A 19,384-nucleotide genomic window follows, 5' to 3' on the forward strand; every position below is an offset into this window, starting at 1 on the left:
TGGCAAAGAACTGGAAATTGCAGGGTTGCCCATCAATTAGGGAATGACTGAGCAAGTTGTTGCATATGATTGTGATGGAATATTACTATAAGAAATGAGGAGTTCAATGATTTTAGAAAAAAACCTATTTGATCCAGGGGCAATAGGAAGCCACTGCAATTGATTGATTAGAGGAGGCACATGGTTAGATCTGTGCTTGAGGAACTCATTTTGGCAAGTGTATAGGATAGACTGGAATGAGAAGAGACAGGAGGTCAGGAAGACCAATTAGGAGGCTGTTTCAATAATTTGAGTTCAGGCCTTCATCATCTCTTATTAGATTATTGAAACAGCTTTCCAATTGATCTGTCTGATCTCCTTTCTAGGTTAGAGCTGCAAGTGATACAGGTGTCCCTGTGGATCCTGGTATCTTCACATTTATAGAGGAGCTACTCCTGCGCCAGGCACTTACTACATACTTTATAAGCATTATCTCATTTGATCCTTACAATAGGCCTGGAAGATAGGTATAATGATCATCTCCATTTCATAGCTGAGGAAATTGGGGTAAACAGAGGTTAAGTGACTAGCCCTGAGTCATACAGGTAGTAAGTGTCCACGACCAAATTTGAATTCAGGACTTCTTGACTCCAGTGCTCTGTCCACTGAGCTGTCTCAGAGTGTGCCTCCATGCCCATTCTCTTCAGGTAGCAGCAGCAGCATCCAAGGGCTCATCTCTGTGGGCAGCCCACCTAACTCATGAGGTCTGGAGTCTTTAAAGAAGGGAGCAACACTGCCTGAAAGCCTAGGAGGATGTTTGACATAAGAGACTTCAAAGGTGATTGATGAAGTTCTTGGGACTGAGGGACTTCAAACATCCAGGGGATTTAGAAACTAGTGTAATAATAGCTAGACACCTCCTATTAACTGCTATAAGTGATTAGTTTGTGGTTTTACATGGAGGGGCAATGCCAAGACAGCTGGATTTGGAATAAGAGGACCTGAGTTCAAATGTTGAATCTGTTGTTTAACACCTGTGTGACCTGGGACATCCCCAGGCTTCTGTTTCCTCAACTATAAACTGAAGGAGTCAGACTAGATGCCTTAGAAGGTCCCTTTCATCTCTAAATCTGTCATCCTATGATCTTGCAAGAGAGAAGCATTTGTTCTTTCCAGAGATTTTTGAGGATCAAGGAATTGCTTGGCATTAGTGGACCCTATTGGGCCCTACTGAATTTGTTGCAGTCTCTATAAAATAAGCCATCTCCTGGTGGCCAATCTGTTGGTGAAAATCCTTTTTGAAATTAGCTAAGGTGACTGGATGTGGTGGCACATGCATACCATCTCAGCTAATGGGAAAGCTGAGGCTGGCAGACCTCCTGAGCTCAAGGAGTTCTGAGCTGTTGTGGGTTATGCTGATGATATTTCTGTACTTTGGAGCATTAATTTGGTGAGCCCCACGGGGCAGAGGGATCAAGATTGCCTATGAAGAGGCACAGTGGCCCAGGTTGGAGATGGAATGTGTCAAAAGTACTGTGTTGATCGGTAGGGGGATTGAGCCCATGAATAGCCTTTGTACCTCTGGCCTGGGCAAGATGGGGAGATGAAAGAAAGGAAGAAAAGAAGAAAGAAAGAAAGAAAGAAAGAAAGAAAGAAAGAAAGAAAGAAAGAAAGAAAGGAAGAAAGAAAGAAAGGAAGGAAGGAAAGAAGGAAGGAAGGAAAAGTAAAGAGAAGATAAAAGAGAAGGCAAAAAGTGAAGGAAGGAAAAGAAACAAGAAAGAAAGAAGAAAAGAAAGAAAGAGAAAGACAAAAGAAAGAGGGAAGTCAAGTGAGAAGGAAGGTAGGGAGTGTAGAAGGCAGAGAGAAAAAGGAAAGAAGTGAGAAAAAGAAAGGAAGGAAAAAACAGAGAAGAAAGAAGGCATAAAGAGAAAGAAGGAGGGCAGGAAAGAAGAGAAAAAGAAAGAAAAGAGAAATATGAAAAGGAAGAGAGAACTCAAGAAGGAAAGAAGGAAGGAAGGAACTAGGCTAGCCCTAATATGACAAGAGTTTCTTCATGTACCCTATCAAAGTTTGTGCTCTGCAGCAAAAATTTCAAGAATTCATGGTCATTTCTCAGCCTGCATGAGGGATTAGTATAGGATTTTAACAGGGGACTAATTATATTATTTTTCTTTTCATTAAAGCGGGCTTCTCAAAAGCAACTCGGTTTTGCAACGTGACCATTTATGGTGAAATAACCTTAGAAAATGCTACAGAAGTGAACTGTGATCAAAACCTGGAGACACTGGCAGCTCAGGTACATCTTATGCCATGTACGATGAGTACCTTGGAAGATAGTGGGAAGCTACCTCAGGCTCACAAAGAAGACAGTAAAGTTAGTCCACCCAGTCACTGAACCTAGGTCTGGAGAAGGACCTTTGGAATGAACACTTTTTGTTTTCTTTTGTGCGGATTTAACAGAGGCCTACTTAAAGGTTGTAGGACTGTGCATCCTCCACAATAACACACCCTTTATCATAGCTGAAAATGACATGTTGTAATGAATGTATCTAAAAATGATGGAATTGTAGATGCAGAGAGCTGGCAGGAACCTTTGGAGGCCCCTGATCTAACCTCCTCCTGCCATCGTGTGTGTCTATTAAGGGGTAAGTGTGACTCAGGCTGGCACTCTTTTAGTTAAGATTTGATGTTGGCACTGAAGCAGGCAGAAAACAAGTATTTATTAAGTGCTTGCTGTGTATCAGCCGCTGCACTCAGTGTTGGGGTTATAAAGAAAAGCCAAGCACATGCAGCCCCTGTGCCACTTAGCTGCCCCATTTAATGAACTGATTGACTGGCTTGTATGAGTATTCCCTCCATCAGTAGAAAGCCCAGCTTGCTTGTGTTTCCTTGTCCTCTGCCAACACTGTTCTAGTTCTTTCATATGGGGGGAGGGGTCCACCAAACATGTAGGAGACTTTCCTTTAGATATTGTTCTATTTCCTGAGCGCCAGCAGAGGACTTGGGCGTTGTGAGGTCCAAAATAATTCAATCCACAATAAAAGAAACGGAGGCAGAGCTCTGAGCCAATAGCACTTAAAGTGCCCATTTCCCCCTCTAATGAAGTGGATCTCATTCCTTTTCCATGATCTGAGATGCCTGCTTACTTTGAAGTCTTAGTTTTATAGTGCTTGCTACCCAGATGATACAGAAGAGGCAAAGCAAAACATATAATCTCCTTGGTTGACAGATCAATTTTTTGATCTTGTAGGAAATTACCTGATAGAGGATATCCAAATATGGTCAGAGCTGTTGGTCTTTCATTGGCCCCACATTGGCAATAGATTGAGGAATACATTTGAAGGCAACCCCTGTAATGTGAAGATAGGGTCATCCGTTGGTCAAGTCCACATAGGATGCGTTGGTGAAATTCCATAGGTTTTCCCCCGACAAAGGGATAATAAGGGTGAAGGTACAATCAAAAATAGTCAGGGAAATTTCCATGCCACCGAGTCAGCCGCATCACACCGGGCTTGGTCATTTACTTATCAGGCAATGGTTAAGCAAGTGGATTCACTAGACTAAGTGAATATCAGTAGACAAGCACCACAGAAATAATCACTGGCCCTATGGAATCAAGTCAACTGAATCACACTGACCAGTGGTCTAAATAAATCATTTCCCATACCATTCATCAGTTACCAAGTCTATCTCTGCAATATCTCCTGAATTTCTCCCCCTTTATCTGTTTGATATGCATTCTGCATGGGCAATTGTTGTTCAGTCATTTTGACTCACATCCAACTCTTTGGGACCCCATTTGTTTTTTGGGTTTTTTTTTTTTTTGGCAAAGACACTGGAGTAGTTTACCGTTTCCTTCTCCAGCTCATTTTAAAGACAGGGAAACTGAGGCAAACAGGGTTAAGTGACTTGCCCAGGGTCACAAAAATAGAAAGAGTCTGAGGCTAGATTTGAACTCAGGAAAATGAGTTTTCCTGACTCCAGGCCTGGCAGTCTATCCTCTGTTTCATTTAGCTGCCCCTGAAAAGGTCTACCTACTTCCATGCTTTTCGAGACTCTCCATAGTGGTCAGATTTACATGAGTTGGGCATGCCACTTATCTACTCAAAATCCCTCAGTGGCTCACTATTGCCCATTGAATAAAGTTCAGAATCCTTTGCCTGGCATTCAAAGCTTTCCACAATCTGTCAGCACAGTCTCCCATTGAGACATTAGGGCACTGTGCTGAGAGAACTAAGATGAATAGATTCCAACTAGCCACAAGGGCTGCCCTTGTGATTAGAATCTTAGAATCTCAGGTTAGCTAGTCTGGCTCCTACTTGAACAGGAACCCTTCTACTACACCCTCAATAGGCAGCCCTCCAGCATCTCCTAGGGTTGGGAAAATCACCACCTCCTAACACAGCAGTCTGTTCCACTGGGAATTGGGAGTGAAGGGAAAATATTTGTAATGCAGAATGGCCTTTGTGACTAAAAACATCTCCTCCATCCAGATGTATATCTTTGGATTAAACGTTACCCAATTTTATCTATGTCTTCCTACAAAATATAAATATGCGTGAAGTATTGAAACATGGCCTCAGAAGAAAGAGCATGTGACCTTCGGTTAGAATACTCAGGTTCCTGTCTCAGTTCTATCATTGGTGACCATGTGAAACTTGCTTCACCTTTGTCTCTTCATCTTTAAAAATAAAGAGATTACTTCAGACCACTGATTTAGCACTGGAAGGATCTTACGATCATCTAGTCCAAGGATGGGGAAGCTATGGCCTGTAGGCCACATGTGGCCTTCTAAGTCCCTGGGTACGGCCATTTGACTGAGTCCAAACTTTACAGGACAAATTCTTTTATTGAGGGGATTTGTTCTGTGAAGTTTGGATTTGGTCAAAGGGTTGCACTTGAGGACCTAGAAGGCCACAGGTTTCCCACCCATGATCTAGTCCAATAATTCATTTTGTTAATTGAGGAAATTGAGACCCAGAGAGAGAGTGACTACCCTAAGGTCTGAAAAGTAGTAAGTCATAGACCAGAATTCAAACTTAGGACCCAAATGTAGCATTTTTTTCACTATATCGTGGACCCTAACCCTAACCCTAAAGTTAGATAATCACAAATTTTGAGCTCAGAGGTAGGACTGGGAGTCATAATTCCTAAATTCTAAGACTTGGGGTCACTAACACCTTTAAGTCAAACTTCCAGTCTACAAGCATTCACTCAGCACTTACTTTGTGCTAGGCACTGTGCTAAGTGAAGGGAAAGTAAGTATCTGCCCTCCAAGAGTTTCCATTCTAATGGTAAAAGACAAATTGGGAGTACAGTCTGAAGAGGAAGGAAAACATGGTTGACCTAGGCCTCCTCCTTAAAATGGAGCTAGTCAATGAGAGGGAGAGTCCTCAGGGGCAGAGGGGGTCTCCAGCTTGTGAAGTTCCCGGTTGAAATGAGCTTCTAGAATAAAGAGCTTTCAGGCCTATTTAAAAAGACTGGAAGAATCTTGAGTGCAGCCTGGCGAGGAAAGAAGATTTTTGTGCCAGGTAGTTTTATCCCATTTTCTATTTCAGAGAGACAGGCCAGGGTACTCTGAAAATTCTCCTGCAGGTTTCTTTTTGTTGAAGGGAGGGAGTGAGCAGGTATGTGCAGGTGGTGAGAGATTATGGTAAAAAGGGGTCAAGGGTAAGAGATTAGGCAGATGACAAATTTTGCCTATTTAAAATATTCTTAGGGGTGGCTGGGCCCATGCCCCCTAAGCTACCCATCCTCTATGTAATTGCAATATAAGAACGCAGATGGTTTCATGTGTTAGTCTTATCTAGTCCTAGAAGCTATAACCTGGGGGAAAGAAAGGTTGTCCAATCTGGAATTCTGACTTGTTTTTTGAAAATGTGCTGCCTTCTAGCCACAATTAAAGAACATGAATGCTTCTATTCAACTTCCTCCAATAAACTATTGTATTGACTTCCTTTTATCTGCAGACCACAGGTTACAGAGCCACAGGGAGCTTTCAAAGGTCTTCAAGTCCATCTCCCCCCTTCCAACACTATCCTGTTTTTGGAAAGTCCCCAAATGCTGGGCCAAGCTTCTCATTTGTGTGTGTTTTACTGATTTTGACCTTTGGGAGGCAGTGTGGTATCAGAAAAAGATTGCTGGATTTGGAGAGGATATTGGGTTTAAATCCCAACTTTATCACTTATCACGTGTAACCTTGGACAGTCTTCACTACTTAACTTCTCTGGGCCTCAGTTTCCTTCTCTGTAATGAAGGGATTGAACTAGCTAATCTTTAAGGGTCTTCTCCAATTTAGAAATCCATTATCCCAGGACCAATCAATCAGCCAATAAGTATATATTGAACACTTGCTTTGTGCCAGATGAGGCAGTTAGGGGCTACAGAGGATAGAGTTCTGGACCTGGAGTCAGGAGGACCTGAGTTCAAATTCTAACTCAGACACTTCTTAGCTGTGTGATCCTGGGTAAGTCACTTAACCTTGTTCGTCTCAGTTTCCTCATCTGTAAAATGAGTTGGAGAAGGAAACAGCAAACCACTCCAGTATCTTTGCCAAGAAAACCCCAAATGGGGTCACCAGTTGGACATGACAGAAGAACAACTGAGCAACAACATGTGCTAGGCACTGTACATTGTAGACACAAAAGAGACCAAAGAGAGTCCTGGCTTCAAGGAGCTCACAAGCTAATGGGGGGAGGGAAAGGCAACAGATATACACAAACAAGTCACATAGATAACTGGAAAATAATTGAGAGAGGGGAGATACGAGACTTAAAGGGGGCTGGGAAAGGCTTCCTCTAGAAAATGGGATTTTATCTGGGATTTAAAGAAAGTCAGGGAAGCCAATAGGTAGAGATGAGGAGGGAGAGCATTCCAGGCTTGGGGAAGGGTCAGAGAAAATGCCAGGAGTGTCCTGCTTGTGCCTGGCACACAGTAGACGCTTACCAAGACTGATTGATTGATTAGTGAGTACTGGAGTGCTTGGTGGTAAAAGACAGCCTCAAGCAAACCCATTTTTCAAAAGATTGTGTGCTATGTATACATAACTGCATGAAATTAGGAAAAGTCTTGTTTCATTTTGTTTCAAATAGGTGGAAAATATCACAGAAAATTCTTTGGAGATTTCTTCCGAAACCCAGCGTTTAACTTCCGATGCAAACATGCTGACTGCTCAGAACATCTCATTTGCTACCATTGTGTTGCAACAGATTTTCAACGCTTCCAGGAACGCGACAGTTGACGTAAGACGCCCCCCACCCCAGGACTCCATACACAAAAATACAACCCATATCTTGTTCCGTGATCTAGGACTGGGGAAGGTTTATGTCACTGAAGATATGTTTTTATTTTGCTAAGTATGTGACCCAGCCCACATGTTTTCTCTTTGCCTTAACTATCAGAAAACAAAGCACTAAATACATTGCCCAGATACTGTAATTTCAATTCAGGTACTTAAGTGCAGTCCTCTCTCACTTGGCCTCTAGTGTTAGCATTCCCTGCCTTTTGAAGCTGCTTTCTCTTAATTACTATTACATGAGTTCGTGTGTATACATACATACATACATACACATATACACACATATATGTGTATACACACATATACACACACATAGTCAGTCAGTCAGTAAACATTTGTTAAGTACTTACTATATGACGGGCACTGTATTAAGAGCTGGGATACAAAGACAGTTCCTGATCTTGAGTAGCTCACCATCTAATAGGGGAGATAAAGCACCATCGATTATGTAAAAACAGGTCATATTCAGGACAAATAGGAAATAATCATCAGAGGCAAGGCCCTGGAATGAAGCGGGATCTGAAAATATTTCCTATCAAAGCTGAGATTTAATATGGAATTGGAAGGATCCTGGGAAGTCAGGAGGAAGAGGGGAGAAGGGAGAGAGTAAACTAGACATAGGGGACAGCAAATAAACATGTCAGATCTGGGAGGTGGAGTGTCTCATTCAAGGAACAGAAGCTGGATGGCAGAATGTGTGGGGGCAGGATAGGGTTGTAAAGTATTAGAAAACTGGAAAAGTAAAGATTTAATTTGGTCTAGAGGTGCTAAAAAGCCACTAGGCTTCATGTGCTTATACGTAGTATATATACATAGATATAGATATAGATATAGATATAGATAGATATAGATATGTATATAGCTAGCTTTTATATAGGACTTTAGGGCTTGCAAAATGCTTTACAAATACCATCTCATTTGATCCTCAGAACAACTGGGGGAGTTAAGTGCTATTATTATCTCTATTTTAAAGATGGGGAAACTGAGGCAGAGAGAGTTTAAGTGACTTGCCCAGGGTTACACAGCTAGTTAAGTGTCTGAGGCTGGAGTTGAACTCATGTGTCCTTGGCTCCAGGTCTAGCTCTCTATGCACTGTGAGACCTAGTTGGCTACACAGAGTTAGATAGATGATAGTTGATAAATGGCATATATGTTTATACTTGTATATATGAATGTATGTGTGTATGTATGTCCTTAAATAATCACCCTCCCTCCCTCCCCACCGAACTTACATGTATACCTTCCAAAGGAGTCTACAAACTGTGACTGAAAGCTGACAAAGGTGAAGGGCTCACTGCAGATTAAGAAATATACATAATCTTAGCCTTCCTTTTCTCTTCTCAGTTAAATAGATTCACCTTTCTTCTTTCTTCTTCAATTAGTTCTGTTTATTAGTTTTTTTAATTTCTTTTTTTCTCCTCTTTCCACAAAGGATTTGTCTCATTGTCTTCATAATTTATCCTCTGTCTGCTTTAGATGCTCATTCTCTGATTGATGACCCCTGTCATTATCTAGTCTCTTTTTAAATTCTGTATTCCTTATGCAATCAAAGCTTCCAAGAGATCCGTTCTTAGTTCTCCCTTCATGGCAATTTGTGCCACTGCCTTGTACAGGTTGATCAGTGGATGATTCTTTTCCATTGCGCTTCAATCCCGGAACATCACCAATTATTGTAGGTGTCAGAGAGGACACTGCACCATGGTAGGGTCCCTCCCCCACCACATCCCTGATTAGGCAGCCCATCAATCATCTGTTCCCTCCCCATTTGCCTCAAAATCTCTTCTCTGGGTTCACTCTCTCCCACTGCCCCAGGGGCAAGTTGTCCCCAGGAATTCCAAACAACTCCCTTCTGAGAGAATGAGCAGGTATTTCAAGCATCAAATCCCCCAGGCCCCATCCAGTGCAAGGTCTCCATTTCCCTTTCCAGACCACTTCTCTTCAGCCATAGGCATATTCATCAATTGAATCCCTTTCCACTTCCAAAAGCAAAGAGGTTTCTTATCCTTTCTAACCTCTTTCAAACCTTTCCCCTTCTTCCTTACTCTTGCCCCCATAGGCTTTTCTCTTACTGAGACCACAGGGGTCACCTTCCCCTCAATACTAGCCTTTGATTTAACCCTGGCATATCACAATTTCACCTGTTCCCCTTTTGCGCATCCTCCCACATTGTGTTATGCCCACAAAAGTCATTGATCCACCTGTGAGCAGAGTCGTGCTGGATTCTGTCCATAATGCTTCCTCTCTGCCTCTTTACTGTTACTTCTACCAGATTTCTGTATTCACACCAGTCTTTTTGTACACATTTAGAAGGAAATTTCTTAGTCTCTCTGATGTTCATGGAATGATTAGTTGATTCTCTGAACTTTTGATTCTTTCTCTTTATCAGGCAAAGAAAGTTGCAGTAACCACAGTAAACCAACTTCTAGATGCCAGAGAAGACATTTTACAAAATGCTAGCAGCTTTGGAAGGTAATCACAGTTATAATTTAGAAGTAAAACACAATGGAGCATAACTCATTCATTTATTTATTGCCAATATTAAAACATGAACAAAGGTTGCTTTATTTCTTCCGTAGATTCATGAACTTGGTTGGAGTAGTGAAGTATAGATTAGAAACCTTGGTTCCCAATTATCTGTTGTGTCCATTTGGTTTTGTGACCCAAGGGAGTTAACCTCTTTGCTTATAGAGGCAACCATAGTCCTTGCAGCTCTGGTAGTCTAGAGATTATGTAAATTTCTTCTGGTCCTGACCTTGCAAGCTCTACTAGACTTGCCCAATTGGAAGGATCAAAGACTGGAGAGGAGTGACCCCACCCCCTTTTTATTCCCCACTTTGTTACCATGACAGCAGCATCGTATCTATATCTGGAAAGTCCTCAGGAAGGACCGCTTATCCAAATCCTGTGTTTTACAGATGTGGAAACTGGTGTCCCCCCAGGTGACTTACCCAAGGTCATATATGTAGTCAACATCAGGAATGGGGTTTGAACCCAGTTCCTTTGACTCTAGATTCAGTGTTCTTTTCATTATGCTATGCTGCCTCCTAACCAAATCATTCACTGCAGTGGTGTTGGTTAGTCTGCAAGGTATTCCCCTCCCCCTAACTCCCTAACTCAAGCTTCAGGCCCCTGTATTGACCTTATGTTAGGGCTGTGTTCAGCACTTGCAAAAATCTCTAGGCTAATATGAAAAGGTATGATTCTTCCCCTATTCCTTCTGGGTACCTATATAAATCAATAGGTTTTATTAGTCCTGAATATATAGGATTATGGATCTTCAAGATATGTATCAGCTACATAACAGAATATATAACTCCATTTAGGGGATACCCATAAAATCATAGGATCATAGATATTGAGATGAAAGAGACCCAGAGCCCCCCTAGTCAAAAACCACAGTAGAATACCCCATGACCTTAGGGACTAAGTAGCCAGTAGACAATAAAACTCTAGGAAAACAATACAAATATCCATCCACAATTCCAAAGATTCACTTAATAAGTCTGTCTCTGGTTTAAGTATGTGACCTAGCTGTATGTGTCCTTAGATGGTATATGACATCTCTACACTTTGAGATAATGTCCAAATTTTAAGTTACATTATGCAGTTCATCACAAAATCTTTATAAGTTTTCATCTTTATTGTTTTCATGTGTTATTGTACTGCCATCCCTTTGAATAATTTGATCACAGTGTTTTATGGTAAAATTCCAGTTAAATTACCCAAGAATACCCAATGCTATTTTGGAGGTTTGAATGAAAAAGTTGGAAAGGAGGAGGAAAATGTTAGGTCTTCTTCCCTTTCCACTGCATCCCACCATCCCTTCCTCACAGAGGATATGGGTATGGAGGAGCCCAGGAAAACAGGGAGAAAGTTTCGATATGGAGATAAAACTGGCAGATAGCACTATTAACCTTAGGTTGACTAAGGTAAAGGGTACATTGCTGATCATGAAGATTCTAAGTTCAAGAATTGTGGGAAAACTTATTGGAGCCACAAAATTGTAGCACAAAACATGATAAGGCAATAGAAAAGGATAAGTAAGGGATACTTTATGCTTCTAACAGGGTGAGGTGATAAAATCTCTGGAGAGGGGTCTGGGGTCCTTTTCGCCATATGACTTTGATTTGAGTTGATGCCTCATAGACTCAGCCCAGAGCAGTGCTCTCTACAAGAAATTGAATTCTTCATCTGGAACTGGGAGAACCAAATCTTGCACAACATACAATACCCAATGATTCAGCACTTGGGTACCATCCAAAACTGAAATACAAATAAAGACATTCTACTGTCCAGGTTGAGACAGAGGGTGAATTTGACATCATGAGAGATCCTTTGTTCCATTGGCTTTTCCATATCAAACTCCTCCACAAAATTCCTGTCTCCCAACACAATGTCCAACAGTAGGGACTGGGAGAGCCTAGGTCTTGGGAGGGTGGGACCTCACATTTGGCTTTATCCAAAATGTCCAAAAATCACTTTCCATCATCCCTAATTATGCTCTTGCCACCCATTGGCTTCAGCACTGGTTCTTAAATGTTCAATTTGGGACATCAATCTAATAATAAGAGAGCCATTTCCAGGTCCGAGGAGACTGTTTGATTGGAGAGTGACTGAGTAGAGGTGAAATATGATATATTTAATCAGCAGTATTGTACAACTCTTCTATGTTCTGATGAAGTTTGAAATATTAGTAACTAACATTTATATAGTGTGTTAAGGACTATACATCTATTATTTCATTTGATCCTTACAGCAGCCCCATGAGGTAGGTACTCTTAATATCTCCATCTCATAGATCAGAAAGCTGAGGTACAGAGAGGTTAAATGGTTTACTCAGGGTTACACAGGTTAGGAAGTATCTGAGAGGGAATTTGAACTCAGGAGTTCCCTAACTCCTTTAGTACTCTAGAAACTTTAACTGATTTTAATTATTACATAACAGTATGTATTTTATAATTTATAAATTAAATTGCTGAATCCACGTTAATATAAACATTAAGATTCTTCCATGGTTAACATACTTTTTTTCAGTATAAGAACAACAATAATATGATACCTGGTATTTTTATATTATGGTTTGCAAAGCATTTTGCAATTATTATCTTATTTGATCTCCACAACAATCATGTGAGGTAGGCGCCATTATTATCCCCATTTTACAAATAAGCAAATTGAGGGAGGTCAGATGACTTGCCCTGAGTCACCTATCTAGCAAGGTCTTCCTGCTTCCAGGTCCAGGACTCCATCCACTTTTGAACCTATCGGACTAAAACTCTTGCCATTTCTCATTAGGGGAAGTGTTCAAGATTAGCACAAATCTTTCCCTGCTTCTTGGAAGAAAGTGCCAGGTCTTTCATTCCAAGTTGCCTATACAGCCAGCGATGCTCCTTAATGTCTTTCTTCTCTACCACTCTTTGGTCCTCAGAAGTTCGCTGGAAATGTCATGTTTGCAAGGCACCTTTCAAATCTGTACATCATTCACAGTCTCTTCTCGCTCCTATTTCTGAAGCACCTTGTTCTTTCTATGCACATTTCTTAGGGCAGGACCCAGTCTTCCATCAGTGGCTTTGATTGATTCGAGGAGATGCACCAGCCCAGTTCACACTCGTTTCTGATTGTTTGATTCAATAGAAAAGTGTCCTCACCTACATAAGGCACCAAAGCTAAAATGGGGGTGGTCCAACATCACTCTTAGAATGGTACTTACAATATCCTATACCAATAACTCTCCCCTTTAGTGAAGAAGACAGGGGGTGTGTGTACATTTTGCATCTCTTTTTTTAGGGTCAAACTTGGTCACTATAATTATTCAGTATTCAGTTTTTATTGTTTTGTTCGTTTATTTGACGATTTCTCCCTGCTTTGTGGTTGTCATTGGGTATGTAATTTTCCTAGTTCTGGTCGTTTAACTCTTCGACAGATCACATAAATGTTTCCATGTTTCTCTGAACTTTTCTTATTTGTTGTTTGTCACAGTACAACTATATTTTATTATATTCATGTACCACATTTTCTTCAGCTATCGCCTAATCAATGGGCATTGACTTTGTTTTCTCGTTCTACCATATAAAAGTGATGCTGAGAATATTCTGTTTTGTGGAACCTTTCTTTTTTTTTCCTTTGCACTGTCATATCTATTTAGCAGTGGGATCTCTGGGTCAAAAAGGCTATGGACATATCCCTAATATATTTCTATGGACGTTAGAGGAAAAGTCACATGGATAATTTCATGAGGAGATCTAAAGAACATTCTGTCTTCTATCAATGCAGCCTCACCACCGAATTGGAGACCTATTCTTTGTCTTTGATGAATGAGGCTCTGTTCCATCCCAACATTGCCATCCAGTCTGTTGACCTATCTACAGAAGATACTTCACAACCTGAAACTGTTCTTTTTTCTGTCCAAAGAGGTGAGTGATTTTTCTTTACTTATCAACACTAACATCATTTATCAACATAATTGTCAACAGCAGTGACTTATTTTCTCTTTATTAAAATTTTTTTGGGGGTGGGATGATTTCTTTCCTTTTCCATAGGAGTTAATGACATTTTGGATTCAGAGCAAACATCTGTAGATATAAATGAGAAGGAGCTGAAACCAGGGGACCAAACAGAGCTGCAGATCCTAATCAATAACACACAAAGTAGGTTTTTGACTCTTCCTTTTTTTTTAAAATAAAGTTACCTGAAATATGTTGAGAACAAAAAACCTCCTCTTGAGGATGATTTGACACTTCTTTGCCCACTGAGTAATTTGTGATTGACCATGACCAAGTTATGAAATATTTTGGAAATGAGAATTTTCAAAATCCTGAGGCTCAGAGAAATGGTATTCATCAATTTGGCTAACTTTGGAACAATTTCAAAAGTATGACAAGACAAGAAAAAGAAAATATAGTAAAGAAATCCAAGTCATAGGATCCAGTCTGCCCTCATCTCAAAAGGTGGCTAGTGCAGGCATAGATAGAGAGATAATAGACAGTACAAAAGAAAGAATAAAGGTAAAAAGGGAGGGAAGAAGGGAGGAAGGAGGGAGGTAGCAAAGAAGGGAAGGAGGAAGGAAGGAAAAAAGAGGAAGGGAAGAAGGGAGGAATAAAGGAAGGGAGAGAAGGAATAAGGAAGGAAAGAAAGGAGAAAGAAGAAGGGATGGAGTAAGAGAGAAAGAGAAGGCAGAAGAGAGGGAGGAAAGGAAGGGAAGAAGGAAGAAGGGAAGGAAAGAGGGAGGGCATTTATTTAGCATTTACTGTATGCCAGGCATCATACAACAAGTTAGGGATGCTAAACAAGACAGTCTCTACATTCCAAGAGTTTACATTCTTGTGGGGGAAGATGATACATGGAAGAGTTCTGGAAAGTGGGCAGCAGGTGGGGAAGGAAGAAGGGTAGCCAACAGTTGTAGATAAATTTTGAAATGATAAATTTGAAATAAAATAATAAACAAATCAATAAAATAATTATTAATAATAAAACTAATTAAAAGGCCCACCAAATGTTTGTTGGCTAACAGTGACATGACCCCTCATAATGCAGGTGGCCTTCAATGCTCTTCTATTTTGGGGTGCCCTCTTTACTTTGTGCTCTGCCCATGCCACTCTTTCACCCTGCTTAGGGTCCTTATGCTTCTCTGCTTGATGCCTAAGTCTATTGCTATCTTAGGCTGTTCGTACCCTCCAAAATGTCCAAGGTGACAATAATTGGCCTGATGAATTAATCTGTTTTGATATGAAAATAGGAAAGGCCAGAAAAGAAGCCTGTCCAGCAAGCTGGAAACTTTCTTCTCCCCCAGAAAATGTGCATTTTAACTATGTTTTTCTGAAGGTCTCATTTTCTGTCTTTGTTATACAATCCAAAGAAGTATCCCTAATAGTGGTACTTATGGTAAATGGGGAGCAGCTAGGTGTCACAGTGGATAGAGTGCTGGGCCTGGAGTCAGGAAGACTCATCTTCCTGAGTACCAATCTGGCCTCAGAATGTTACTAGTTGTGTGACCCCGGACAGGTCACATAACCCTGTTTGCCTCACTTTCCTCATCTGTAAAGCTTGGGCAGGATCATGACTGAACTGAAATGACTGAACAACAAATATGGCAGATGGGAAGATTAGGAAATAACAAGGCAAGTTGTCTGGGAAGGGAGATACTTTGGAATTTAAAGGACACTGTGAAGTAGAAAGAACTTTGGATTTGGAACCACAAGAACTATATCCAAACAATGACTACCTGTGTGACTCAAGGCAGTCACTTCTTTGGTCCTCAGTTTCCCCATCGGAGTAACAACTCATGTCTGTATAATGCTTTAAAAGGTTATAAAGAGTTCAATACAGCATAGCTTATTCAATTCTCACAACTAGGAGAGACAGATGCTACAGGTACTAAGTACTTCCATTGTACAGATGAGAAAACTTGTTTCCTGACAGTGGACACCCAACTGCTTCTGGGGAAGCTGTCTCTGAACCCTAAGAAATATGTGTTTGCCACCCTGAACCTCTCCACAGATATAATTAGCATCTTTCCTTGTCATCTTCAGCCAGGTTAAAGAGTAGCAATGATAGGATCCTGCCTGGCCACCCACCCCTTCCTTCCTTCTCTGTTTTATCCTCCCCACTTTTCTTCTAACATTCTCCCAACTCTCTTCCCTCTTCCCTTCTCCTTTCTCTCTCCTCAAGTCTGGGTGCTGCTGCCTCGTGGGCAAGGGGCAAGGCACTCTGTGTTCTTCCCCTTCTCCTTCCCTTGGGCTGAGGCTCAGGGAGCCCCTTCCCCCAGTATATAATTGTGTATGTATTTATGTTCAAACCATAGCCAAGACTGTGGTGGTCCTGTCCGTGTCCCCAGCACAGCCTCACCCAACTCCAGAACTTGAGGGGAAGGGACTGACTGAGCCAATCTCCCTCTCTCTTTACCAAGCTGGAGGGCAGTTAGGTGGTGCAGTGGATAGAGCACCAGTGCAGGCTTCAGGAGGACCTGAGTTCAAATCTCACCTCAGACACTTGACTCTCACTAGCTGTGTGACCTTGGGCAAGTCACTTAACCTGAATTGCCTTATCTTGGATCATGTCCAGTCATCCTGATGAGTATCTGGTCACTGGATTCAGATGGCTCTGGAGGAGAAGTGAGGCTGGTGACCTGCACAGTTCTACCTCATTCAAAACAAAGTCAAGTGCAAGTCATGTCATCGTTTTCTCTGATGGCATGGTCTTCTTTGGCAGCAAAGGATGAACACAGCATGCTGCATGAGCCCTGCCATCTGACCCTGCCCTTTCCCTTAACTGGGGCAGATTTCAGGCTTCAGGGAAGAGGAATGAGCCCAAGGTCTGAGGGTGCACATATTTCCTCAGCATTCCCATCCATTCACACTGTCAGCCTGGCTCAGGGCAGCCCCCTTCCTACTCTCTTGTCCCCCATCTTCCTTTGGAGGAGGGTAATGCCTCCTCCCCCTCCCCTCTGATCATTGAGGGGAGGGGTCACTGGATGTATTTCAGCTACTGTCAGTGAAGGTCTAATAAATGAGAAAGAAAGGGGGGCAACTAGGTGACACACTGAGCACTAGCCCAGGAGTACCTAAGTTCAAATCCAGCCTCAGATGCTTCCTAGCTGTGTAATCCTGGGCAAGTCACATCACCTCTGTTTGTCTCAGTTTCCTCATCTATCAAATGGAGATAATAATGGTACATACCTCCCAGGATTGTTGTAAAGATCACATGACATAATACTTGTAAAGTGCTTCGCAAACCTTAGGGTGCTATATAAATGCTAGCTGTTATTACTGTTCCATGTGGCAGCTCTTCAGATATTTGGAGGCAGCTTTCCCATCCTCCTCTTCCTCCTTTTGTTATCCTTGGTTTCTTTAATTTCCCCTGGCATGATCTTAAGGCCTTTTACCATTCTGTTCCCCTTCATATGGTTGAGCTTCAGCTTAGCCACGTTCTTTTATGGCTCAGGTAGAAATGTGCCATGAAAACGTGTCAAGAATTGTCTCAAAGTTTCTGCCCCATTCCACCTGAAAAAGGTCAGGAGTTCATTACGTGATTTGACTCACAGCAGGATACAACTTACTGATGACATCCTTCTGGAGATGGGTGAGCCCCAGTATTGGCAATCTGGCTCTCTGTGACCATTCCGCTTTATTAAAACATCTTACATTAACGTAGTTCCTCAGTGACCACATGAGCATTTGGAAAAGTGCCTCACCCTTTTCTTATTATCTTTTAGAATCATACATATGTATATACATGTATGTATATGTATATACATACATACATAAATACACACACCTATATGTATATATAGGTGTGTGTATACATATGTTTAATTTTACCCATTTCCCATTTTAAGGGTCCACAAATTTTTTTGTTTTGTTTTAAAAAGGCATATTACAGAGTGACTATAATTATATTGTCTTTTCACATGATGCTTTGATTTTGGGGGAGGGGAGAGGCAATGAGGTTGAAGTGACTTGCACAAGATCACACAGCTAGTAGTTGTCTGAGGCCACATTTGAACTCAGATCCTCTTGACTCCAGGGTTGTTGTTCTATCCACTGTGCTACCTAGCTACCTGTTTTGACATTATTCTTGAAATTTTTATTTTACTTTGATCTCTTCTGTAAGCAGTCAATGATCTGGCCACATATATGCAACTAATTCTGAGGGGAGGGAAAGCTATGCTTATAACCGGTTCTTCTCCTATATGTTGACATAGTTTCCTTTCTGTTTTTTTAAAAAATTAAAATGATGGCATTCAGTGTTTGCCATCTGACTTCTGTCCCATTTTTGAAGAAGGTGATCAGGATGTATAGGCATGAGGATTCTGAGTAGTCTGTAAATATGGCTGTGGCAGTTTTATTTCTTCATCCTCCTTCGTGTCCATTTTCACATTGATCTTATGTGTATTTTAACTTCTTCTTATCTGCAGGCACCTACAGGAAATTTGGCTTTGTCCTGTATCAGAATAGCAAATTTTTCCAGTCAAACACCTTCACCATGAGGTCAAATTTTAGTCAAAGAGTTGTCTCCTGCAAAGTTTCTGCTGACGATGCTAATCATTCGATGGGGAAGGAAATTTCAAATGTTTCTGTTGAAATGATCTTTAAACCAAGGGTGAGTTTTCCTGTAAGTCATAATAACAATTTGGGTCACTTGAAATTTCAGTCAAGAATAACACAAGTAATTAAAATTCAAGGGAACTTTCCTCTTCCAGGCTAAGTAATATGACAAGGAGCTAGGTTCTTTAATAGGAAGGAAGGAAGGAAGGAAGGAAGAAAAGGAAGGAAGGAAAAGGAAGGAAGGAAAGAAGGAAGGCTTTTAGGTAGCTAGGTGGAACAGTGGAGAGAAAGCCCTGGTCCTGGATCAGGAACATGTGGATTCCAATCTAGCTTCAGATACCTACTAGCTGTGTGACCCTAGATAAGTCACATACCCTCTCTGTGCCTCAGTTTCTTCACCTCTAAAATGGGGCTAATAATACCACCTATGCCAACCTGTAAGGTTGTTGTGAAGATAAGATAGGACATTTGTAAATTGCTTTGTAAACCTCAAAGCTCTGTAGCAATTATTATTAGTATTAAATAAGAGTTACCACCACTGTTACTGCTGCTGCTACTGCTGCCACTGGTATTGTTACTCAGTTATTTTAGTCATGTCTGACTCCACGACCCCATTTGAGATTTTCTTGGCAAAGATAATGTAGTGGTTTGCATTTCCTTCTCCAGCTTATTTTACAGATGAGGAAACTGAGGCAAGCAGGGTTAAGTGACTTGCCCAGGGTCACACAGCTAGTACATGTCTGAGGCCTGATTTGAACTCAGGAAGATGACTCTTCCTGATTTCAGACCCCACATTCTCTCCACTGTGCCACCTAGTTGTTCCATCATTCTAACAGAGGGAGGTAATACATACAAAGGGAGCGATGACCAGGAAGAGGTGTTTTGACAACATTCATGATTTTTGTTTTTAGAGCCTGATTTGGAAAGGGGGAAGGTGGGGCAGAGGGAGGGTTTAATGACTGGGGGGTAGGGTCTAGTAGGTCCAAGTCCAGGATAGCTGTGGTGCATGTTCACCAATCAGAAGCCCAAGGTCCCAGAACTGGAGGTCAGGAGTAACATGGCCAGG

At 41.4% G+C, this 19,384-nt stretch overlaps 1 protein-coding gene across 1 annotated transcript in view; it reads left to right on the plus strand.

Annotated features, from left to right (window-relative positions):
* The window catches only part of ADGRG7 (adhesion G protein-coupled receptor G7), a 77,812-nt gene that overhangs the window by 31,731 nt on the left and 26,697 nt on the right, over positions 1-19,384 (plus strand). Inside the window, exons 7-12 of the mRNA XM_072615782.1 lie at positions 2,163-2,275; positions 7,071-7,220; positions 9,663-9,745; positions 13,550-13,689; positions 13,816-13,923; positions 18,189-18,373. Coding sequence (XP_072471883.1) covers positions 2,163-2,275; positions 7,071-7,220; positions 9,663-9,745; positions 13,550-13,689; positions 13,816-13,923; positions 18,189-18,373 — 779 coding nt within the window. The remainder of the gene's footprint in view (positions 1-2,162; positions 2,276-7,070; positions 7,221-9,662; positions 9,746-13,549; positions 13,690-13,815; positions 13,924-18,188; positions 18,374-19,384) is intronic.

Source organism: Notamacropus eugenii, chromosome 5 (assembly GCF_028372415.1).
Source record: "Notamacropus eugenii isolate mMacEug1 chromosome 5, mMacEug1.pri_v2, whole genome shotgun sequence".
Taxonomy (NCBI): Eukaryota; Metazoa; Chordata; class Mammalia; order Diprotodontia; family Macropodidae; genus Notamacropus; species Notamacropus eugenii.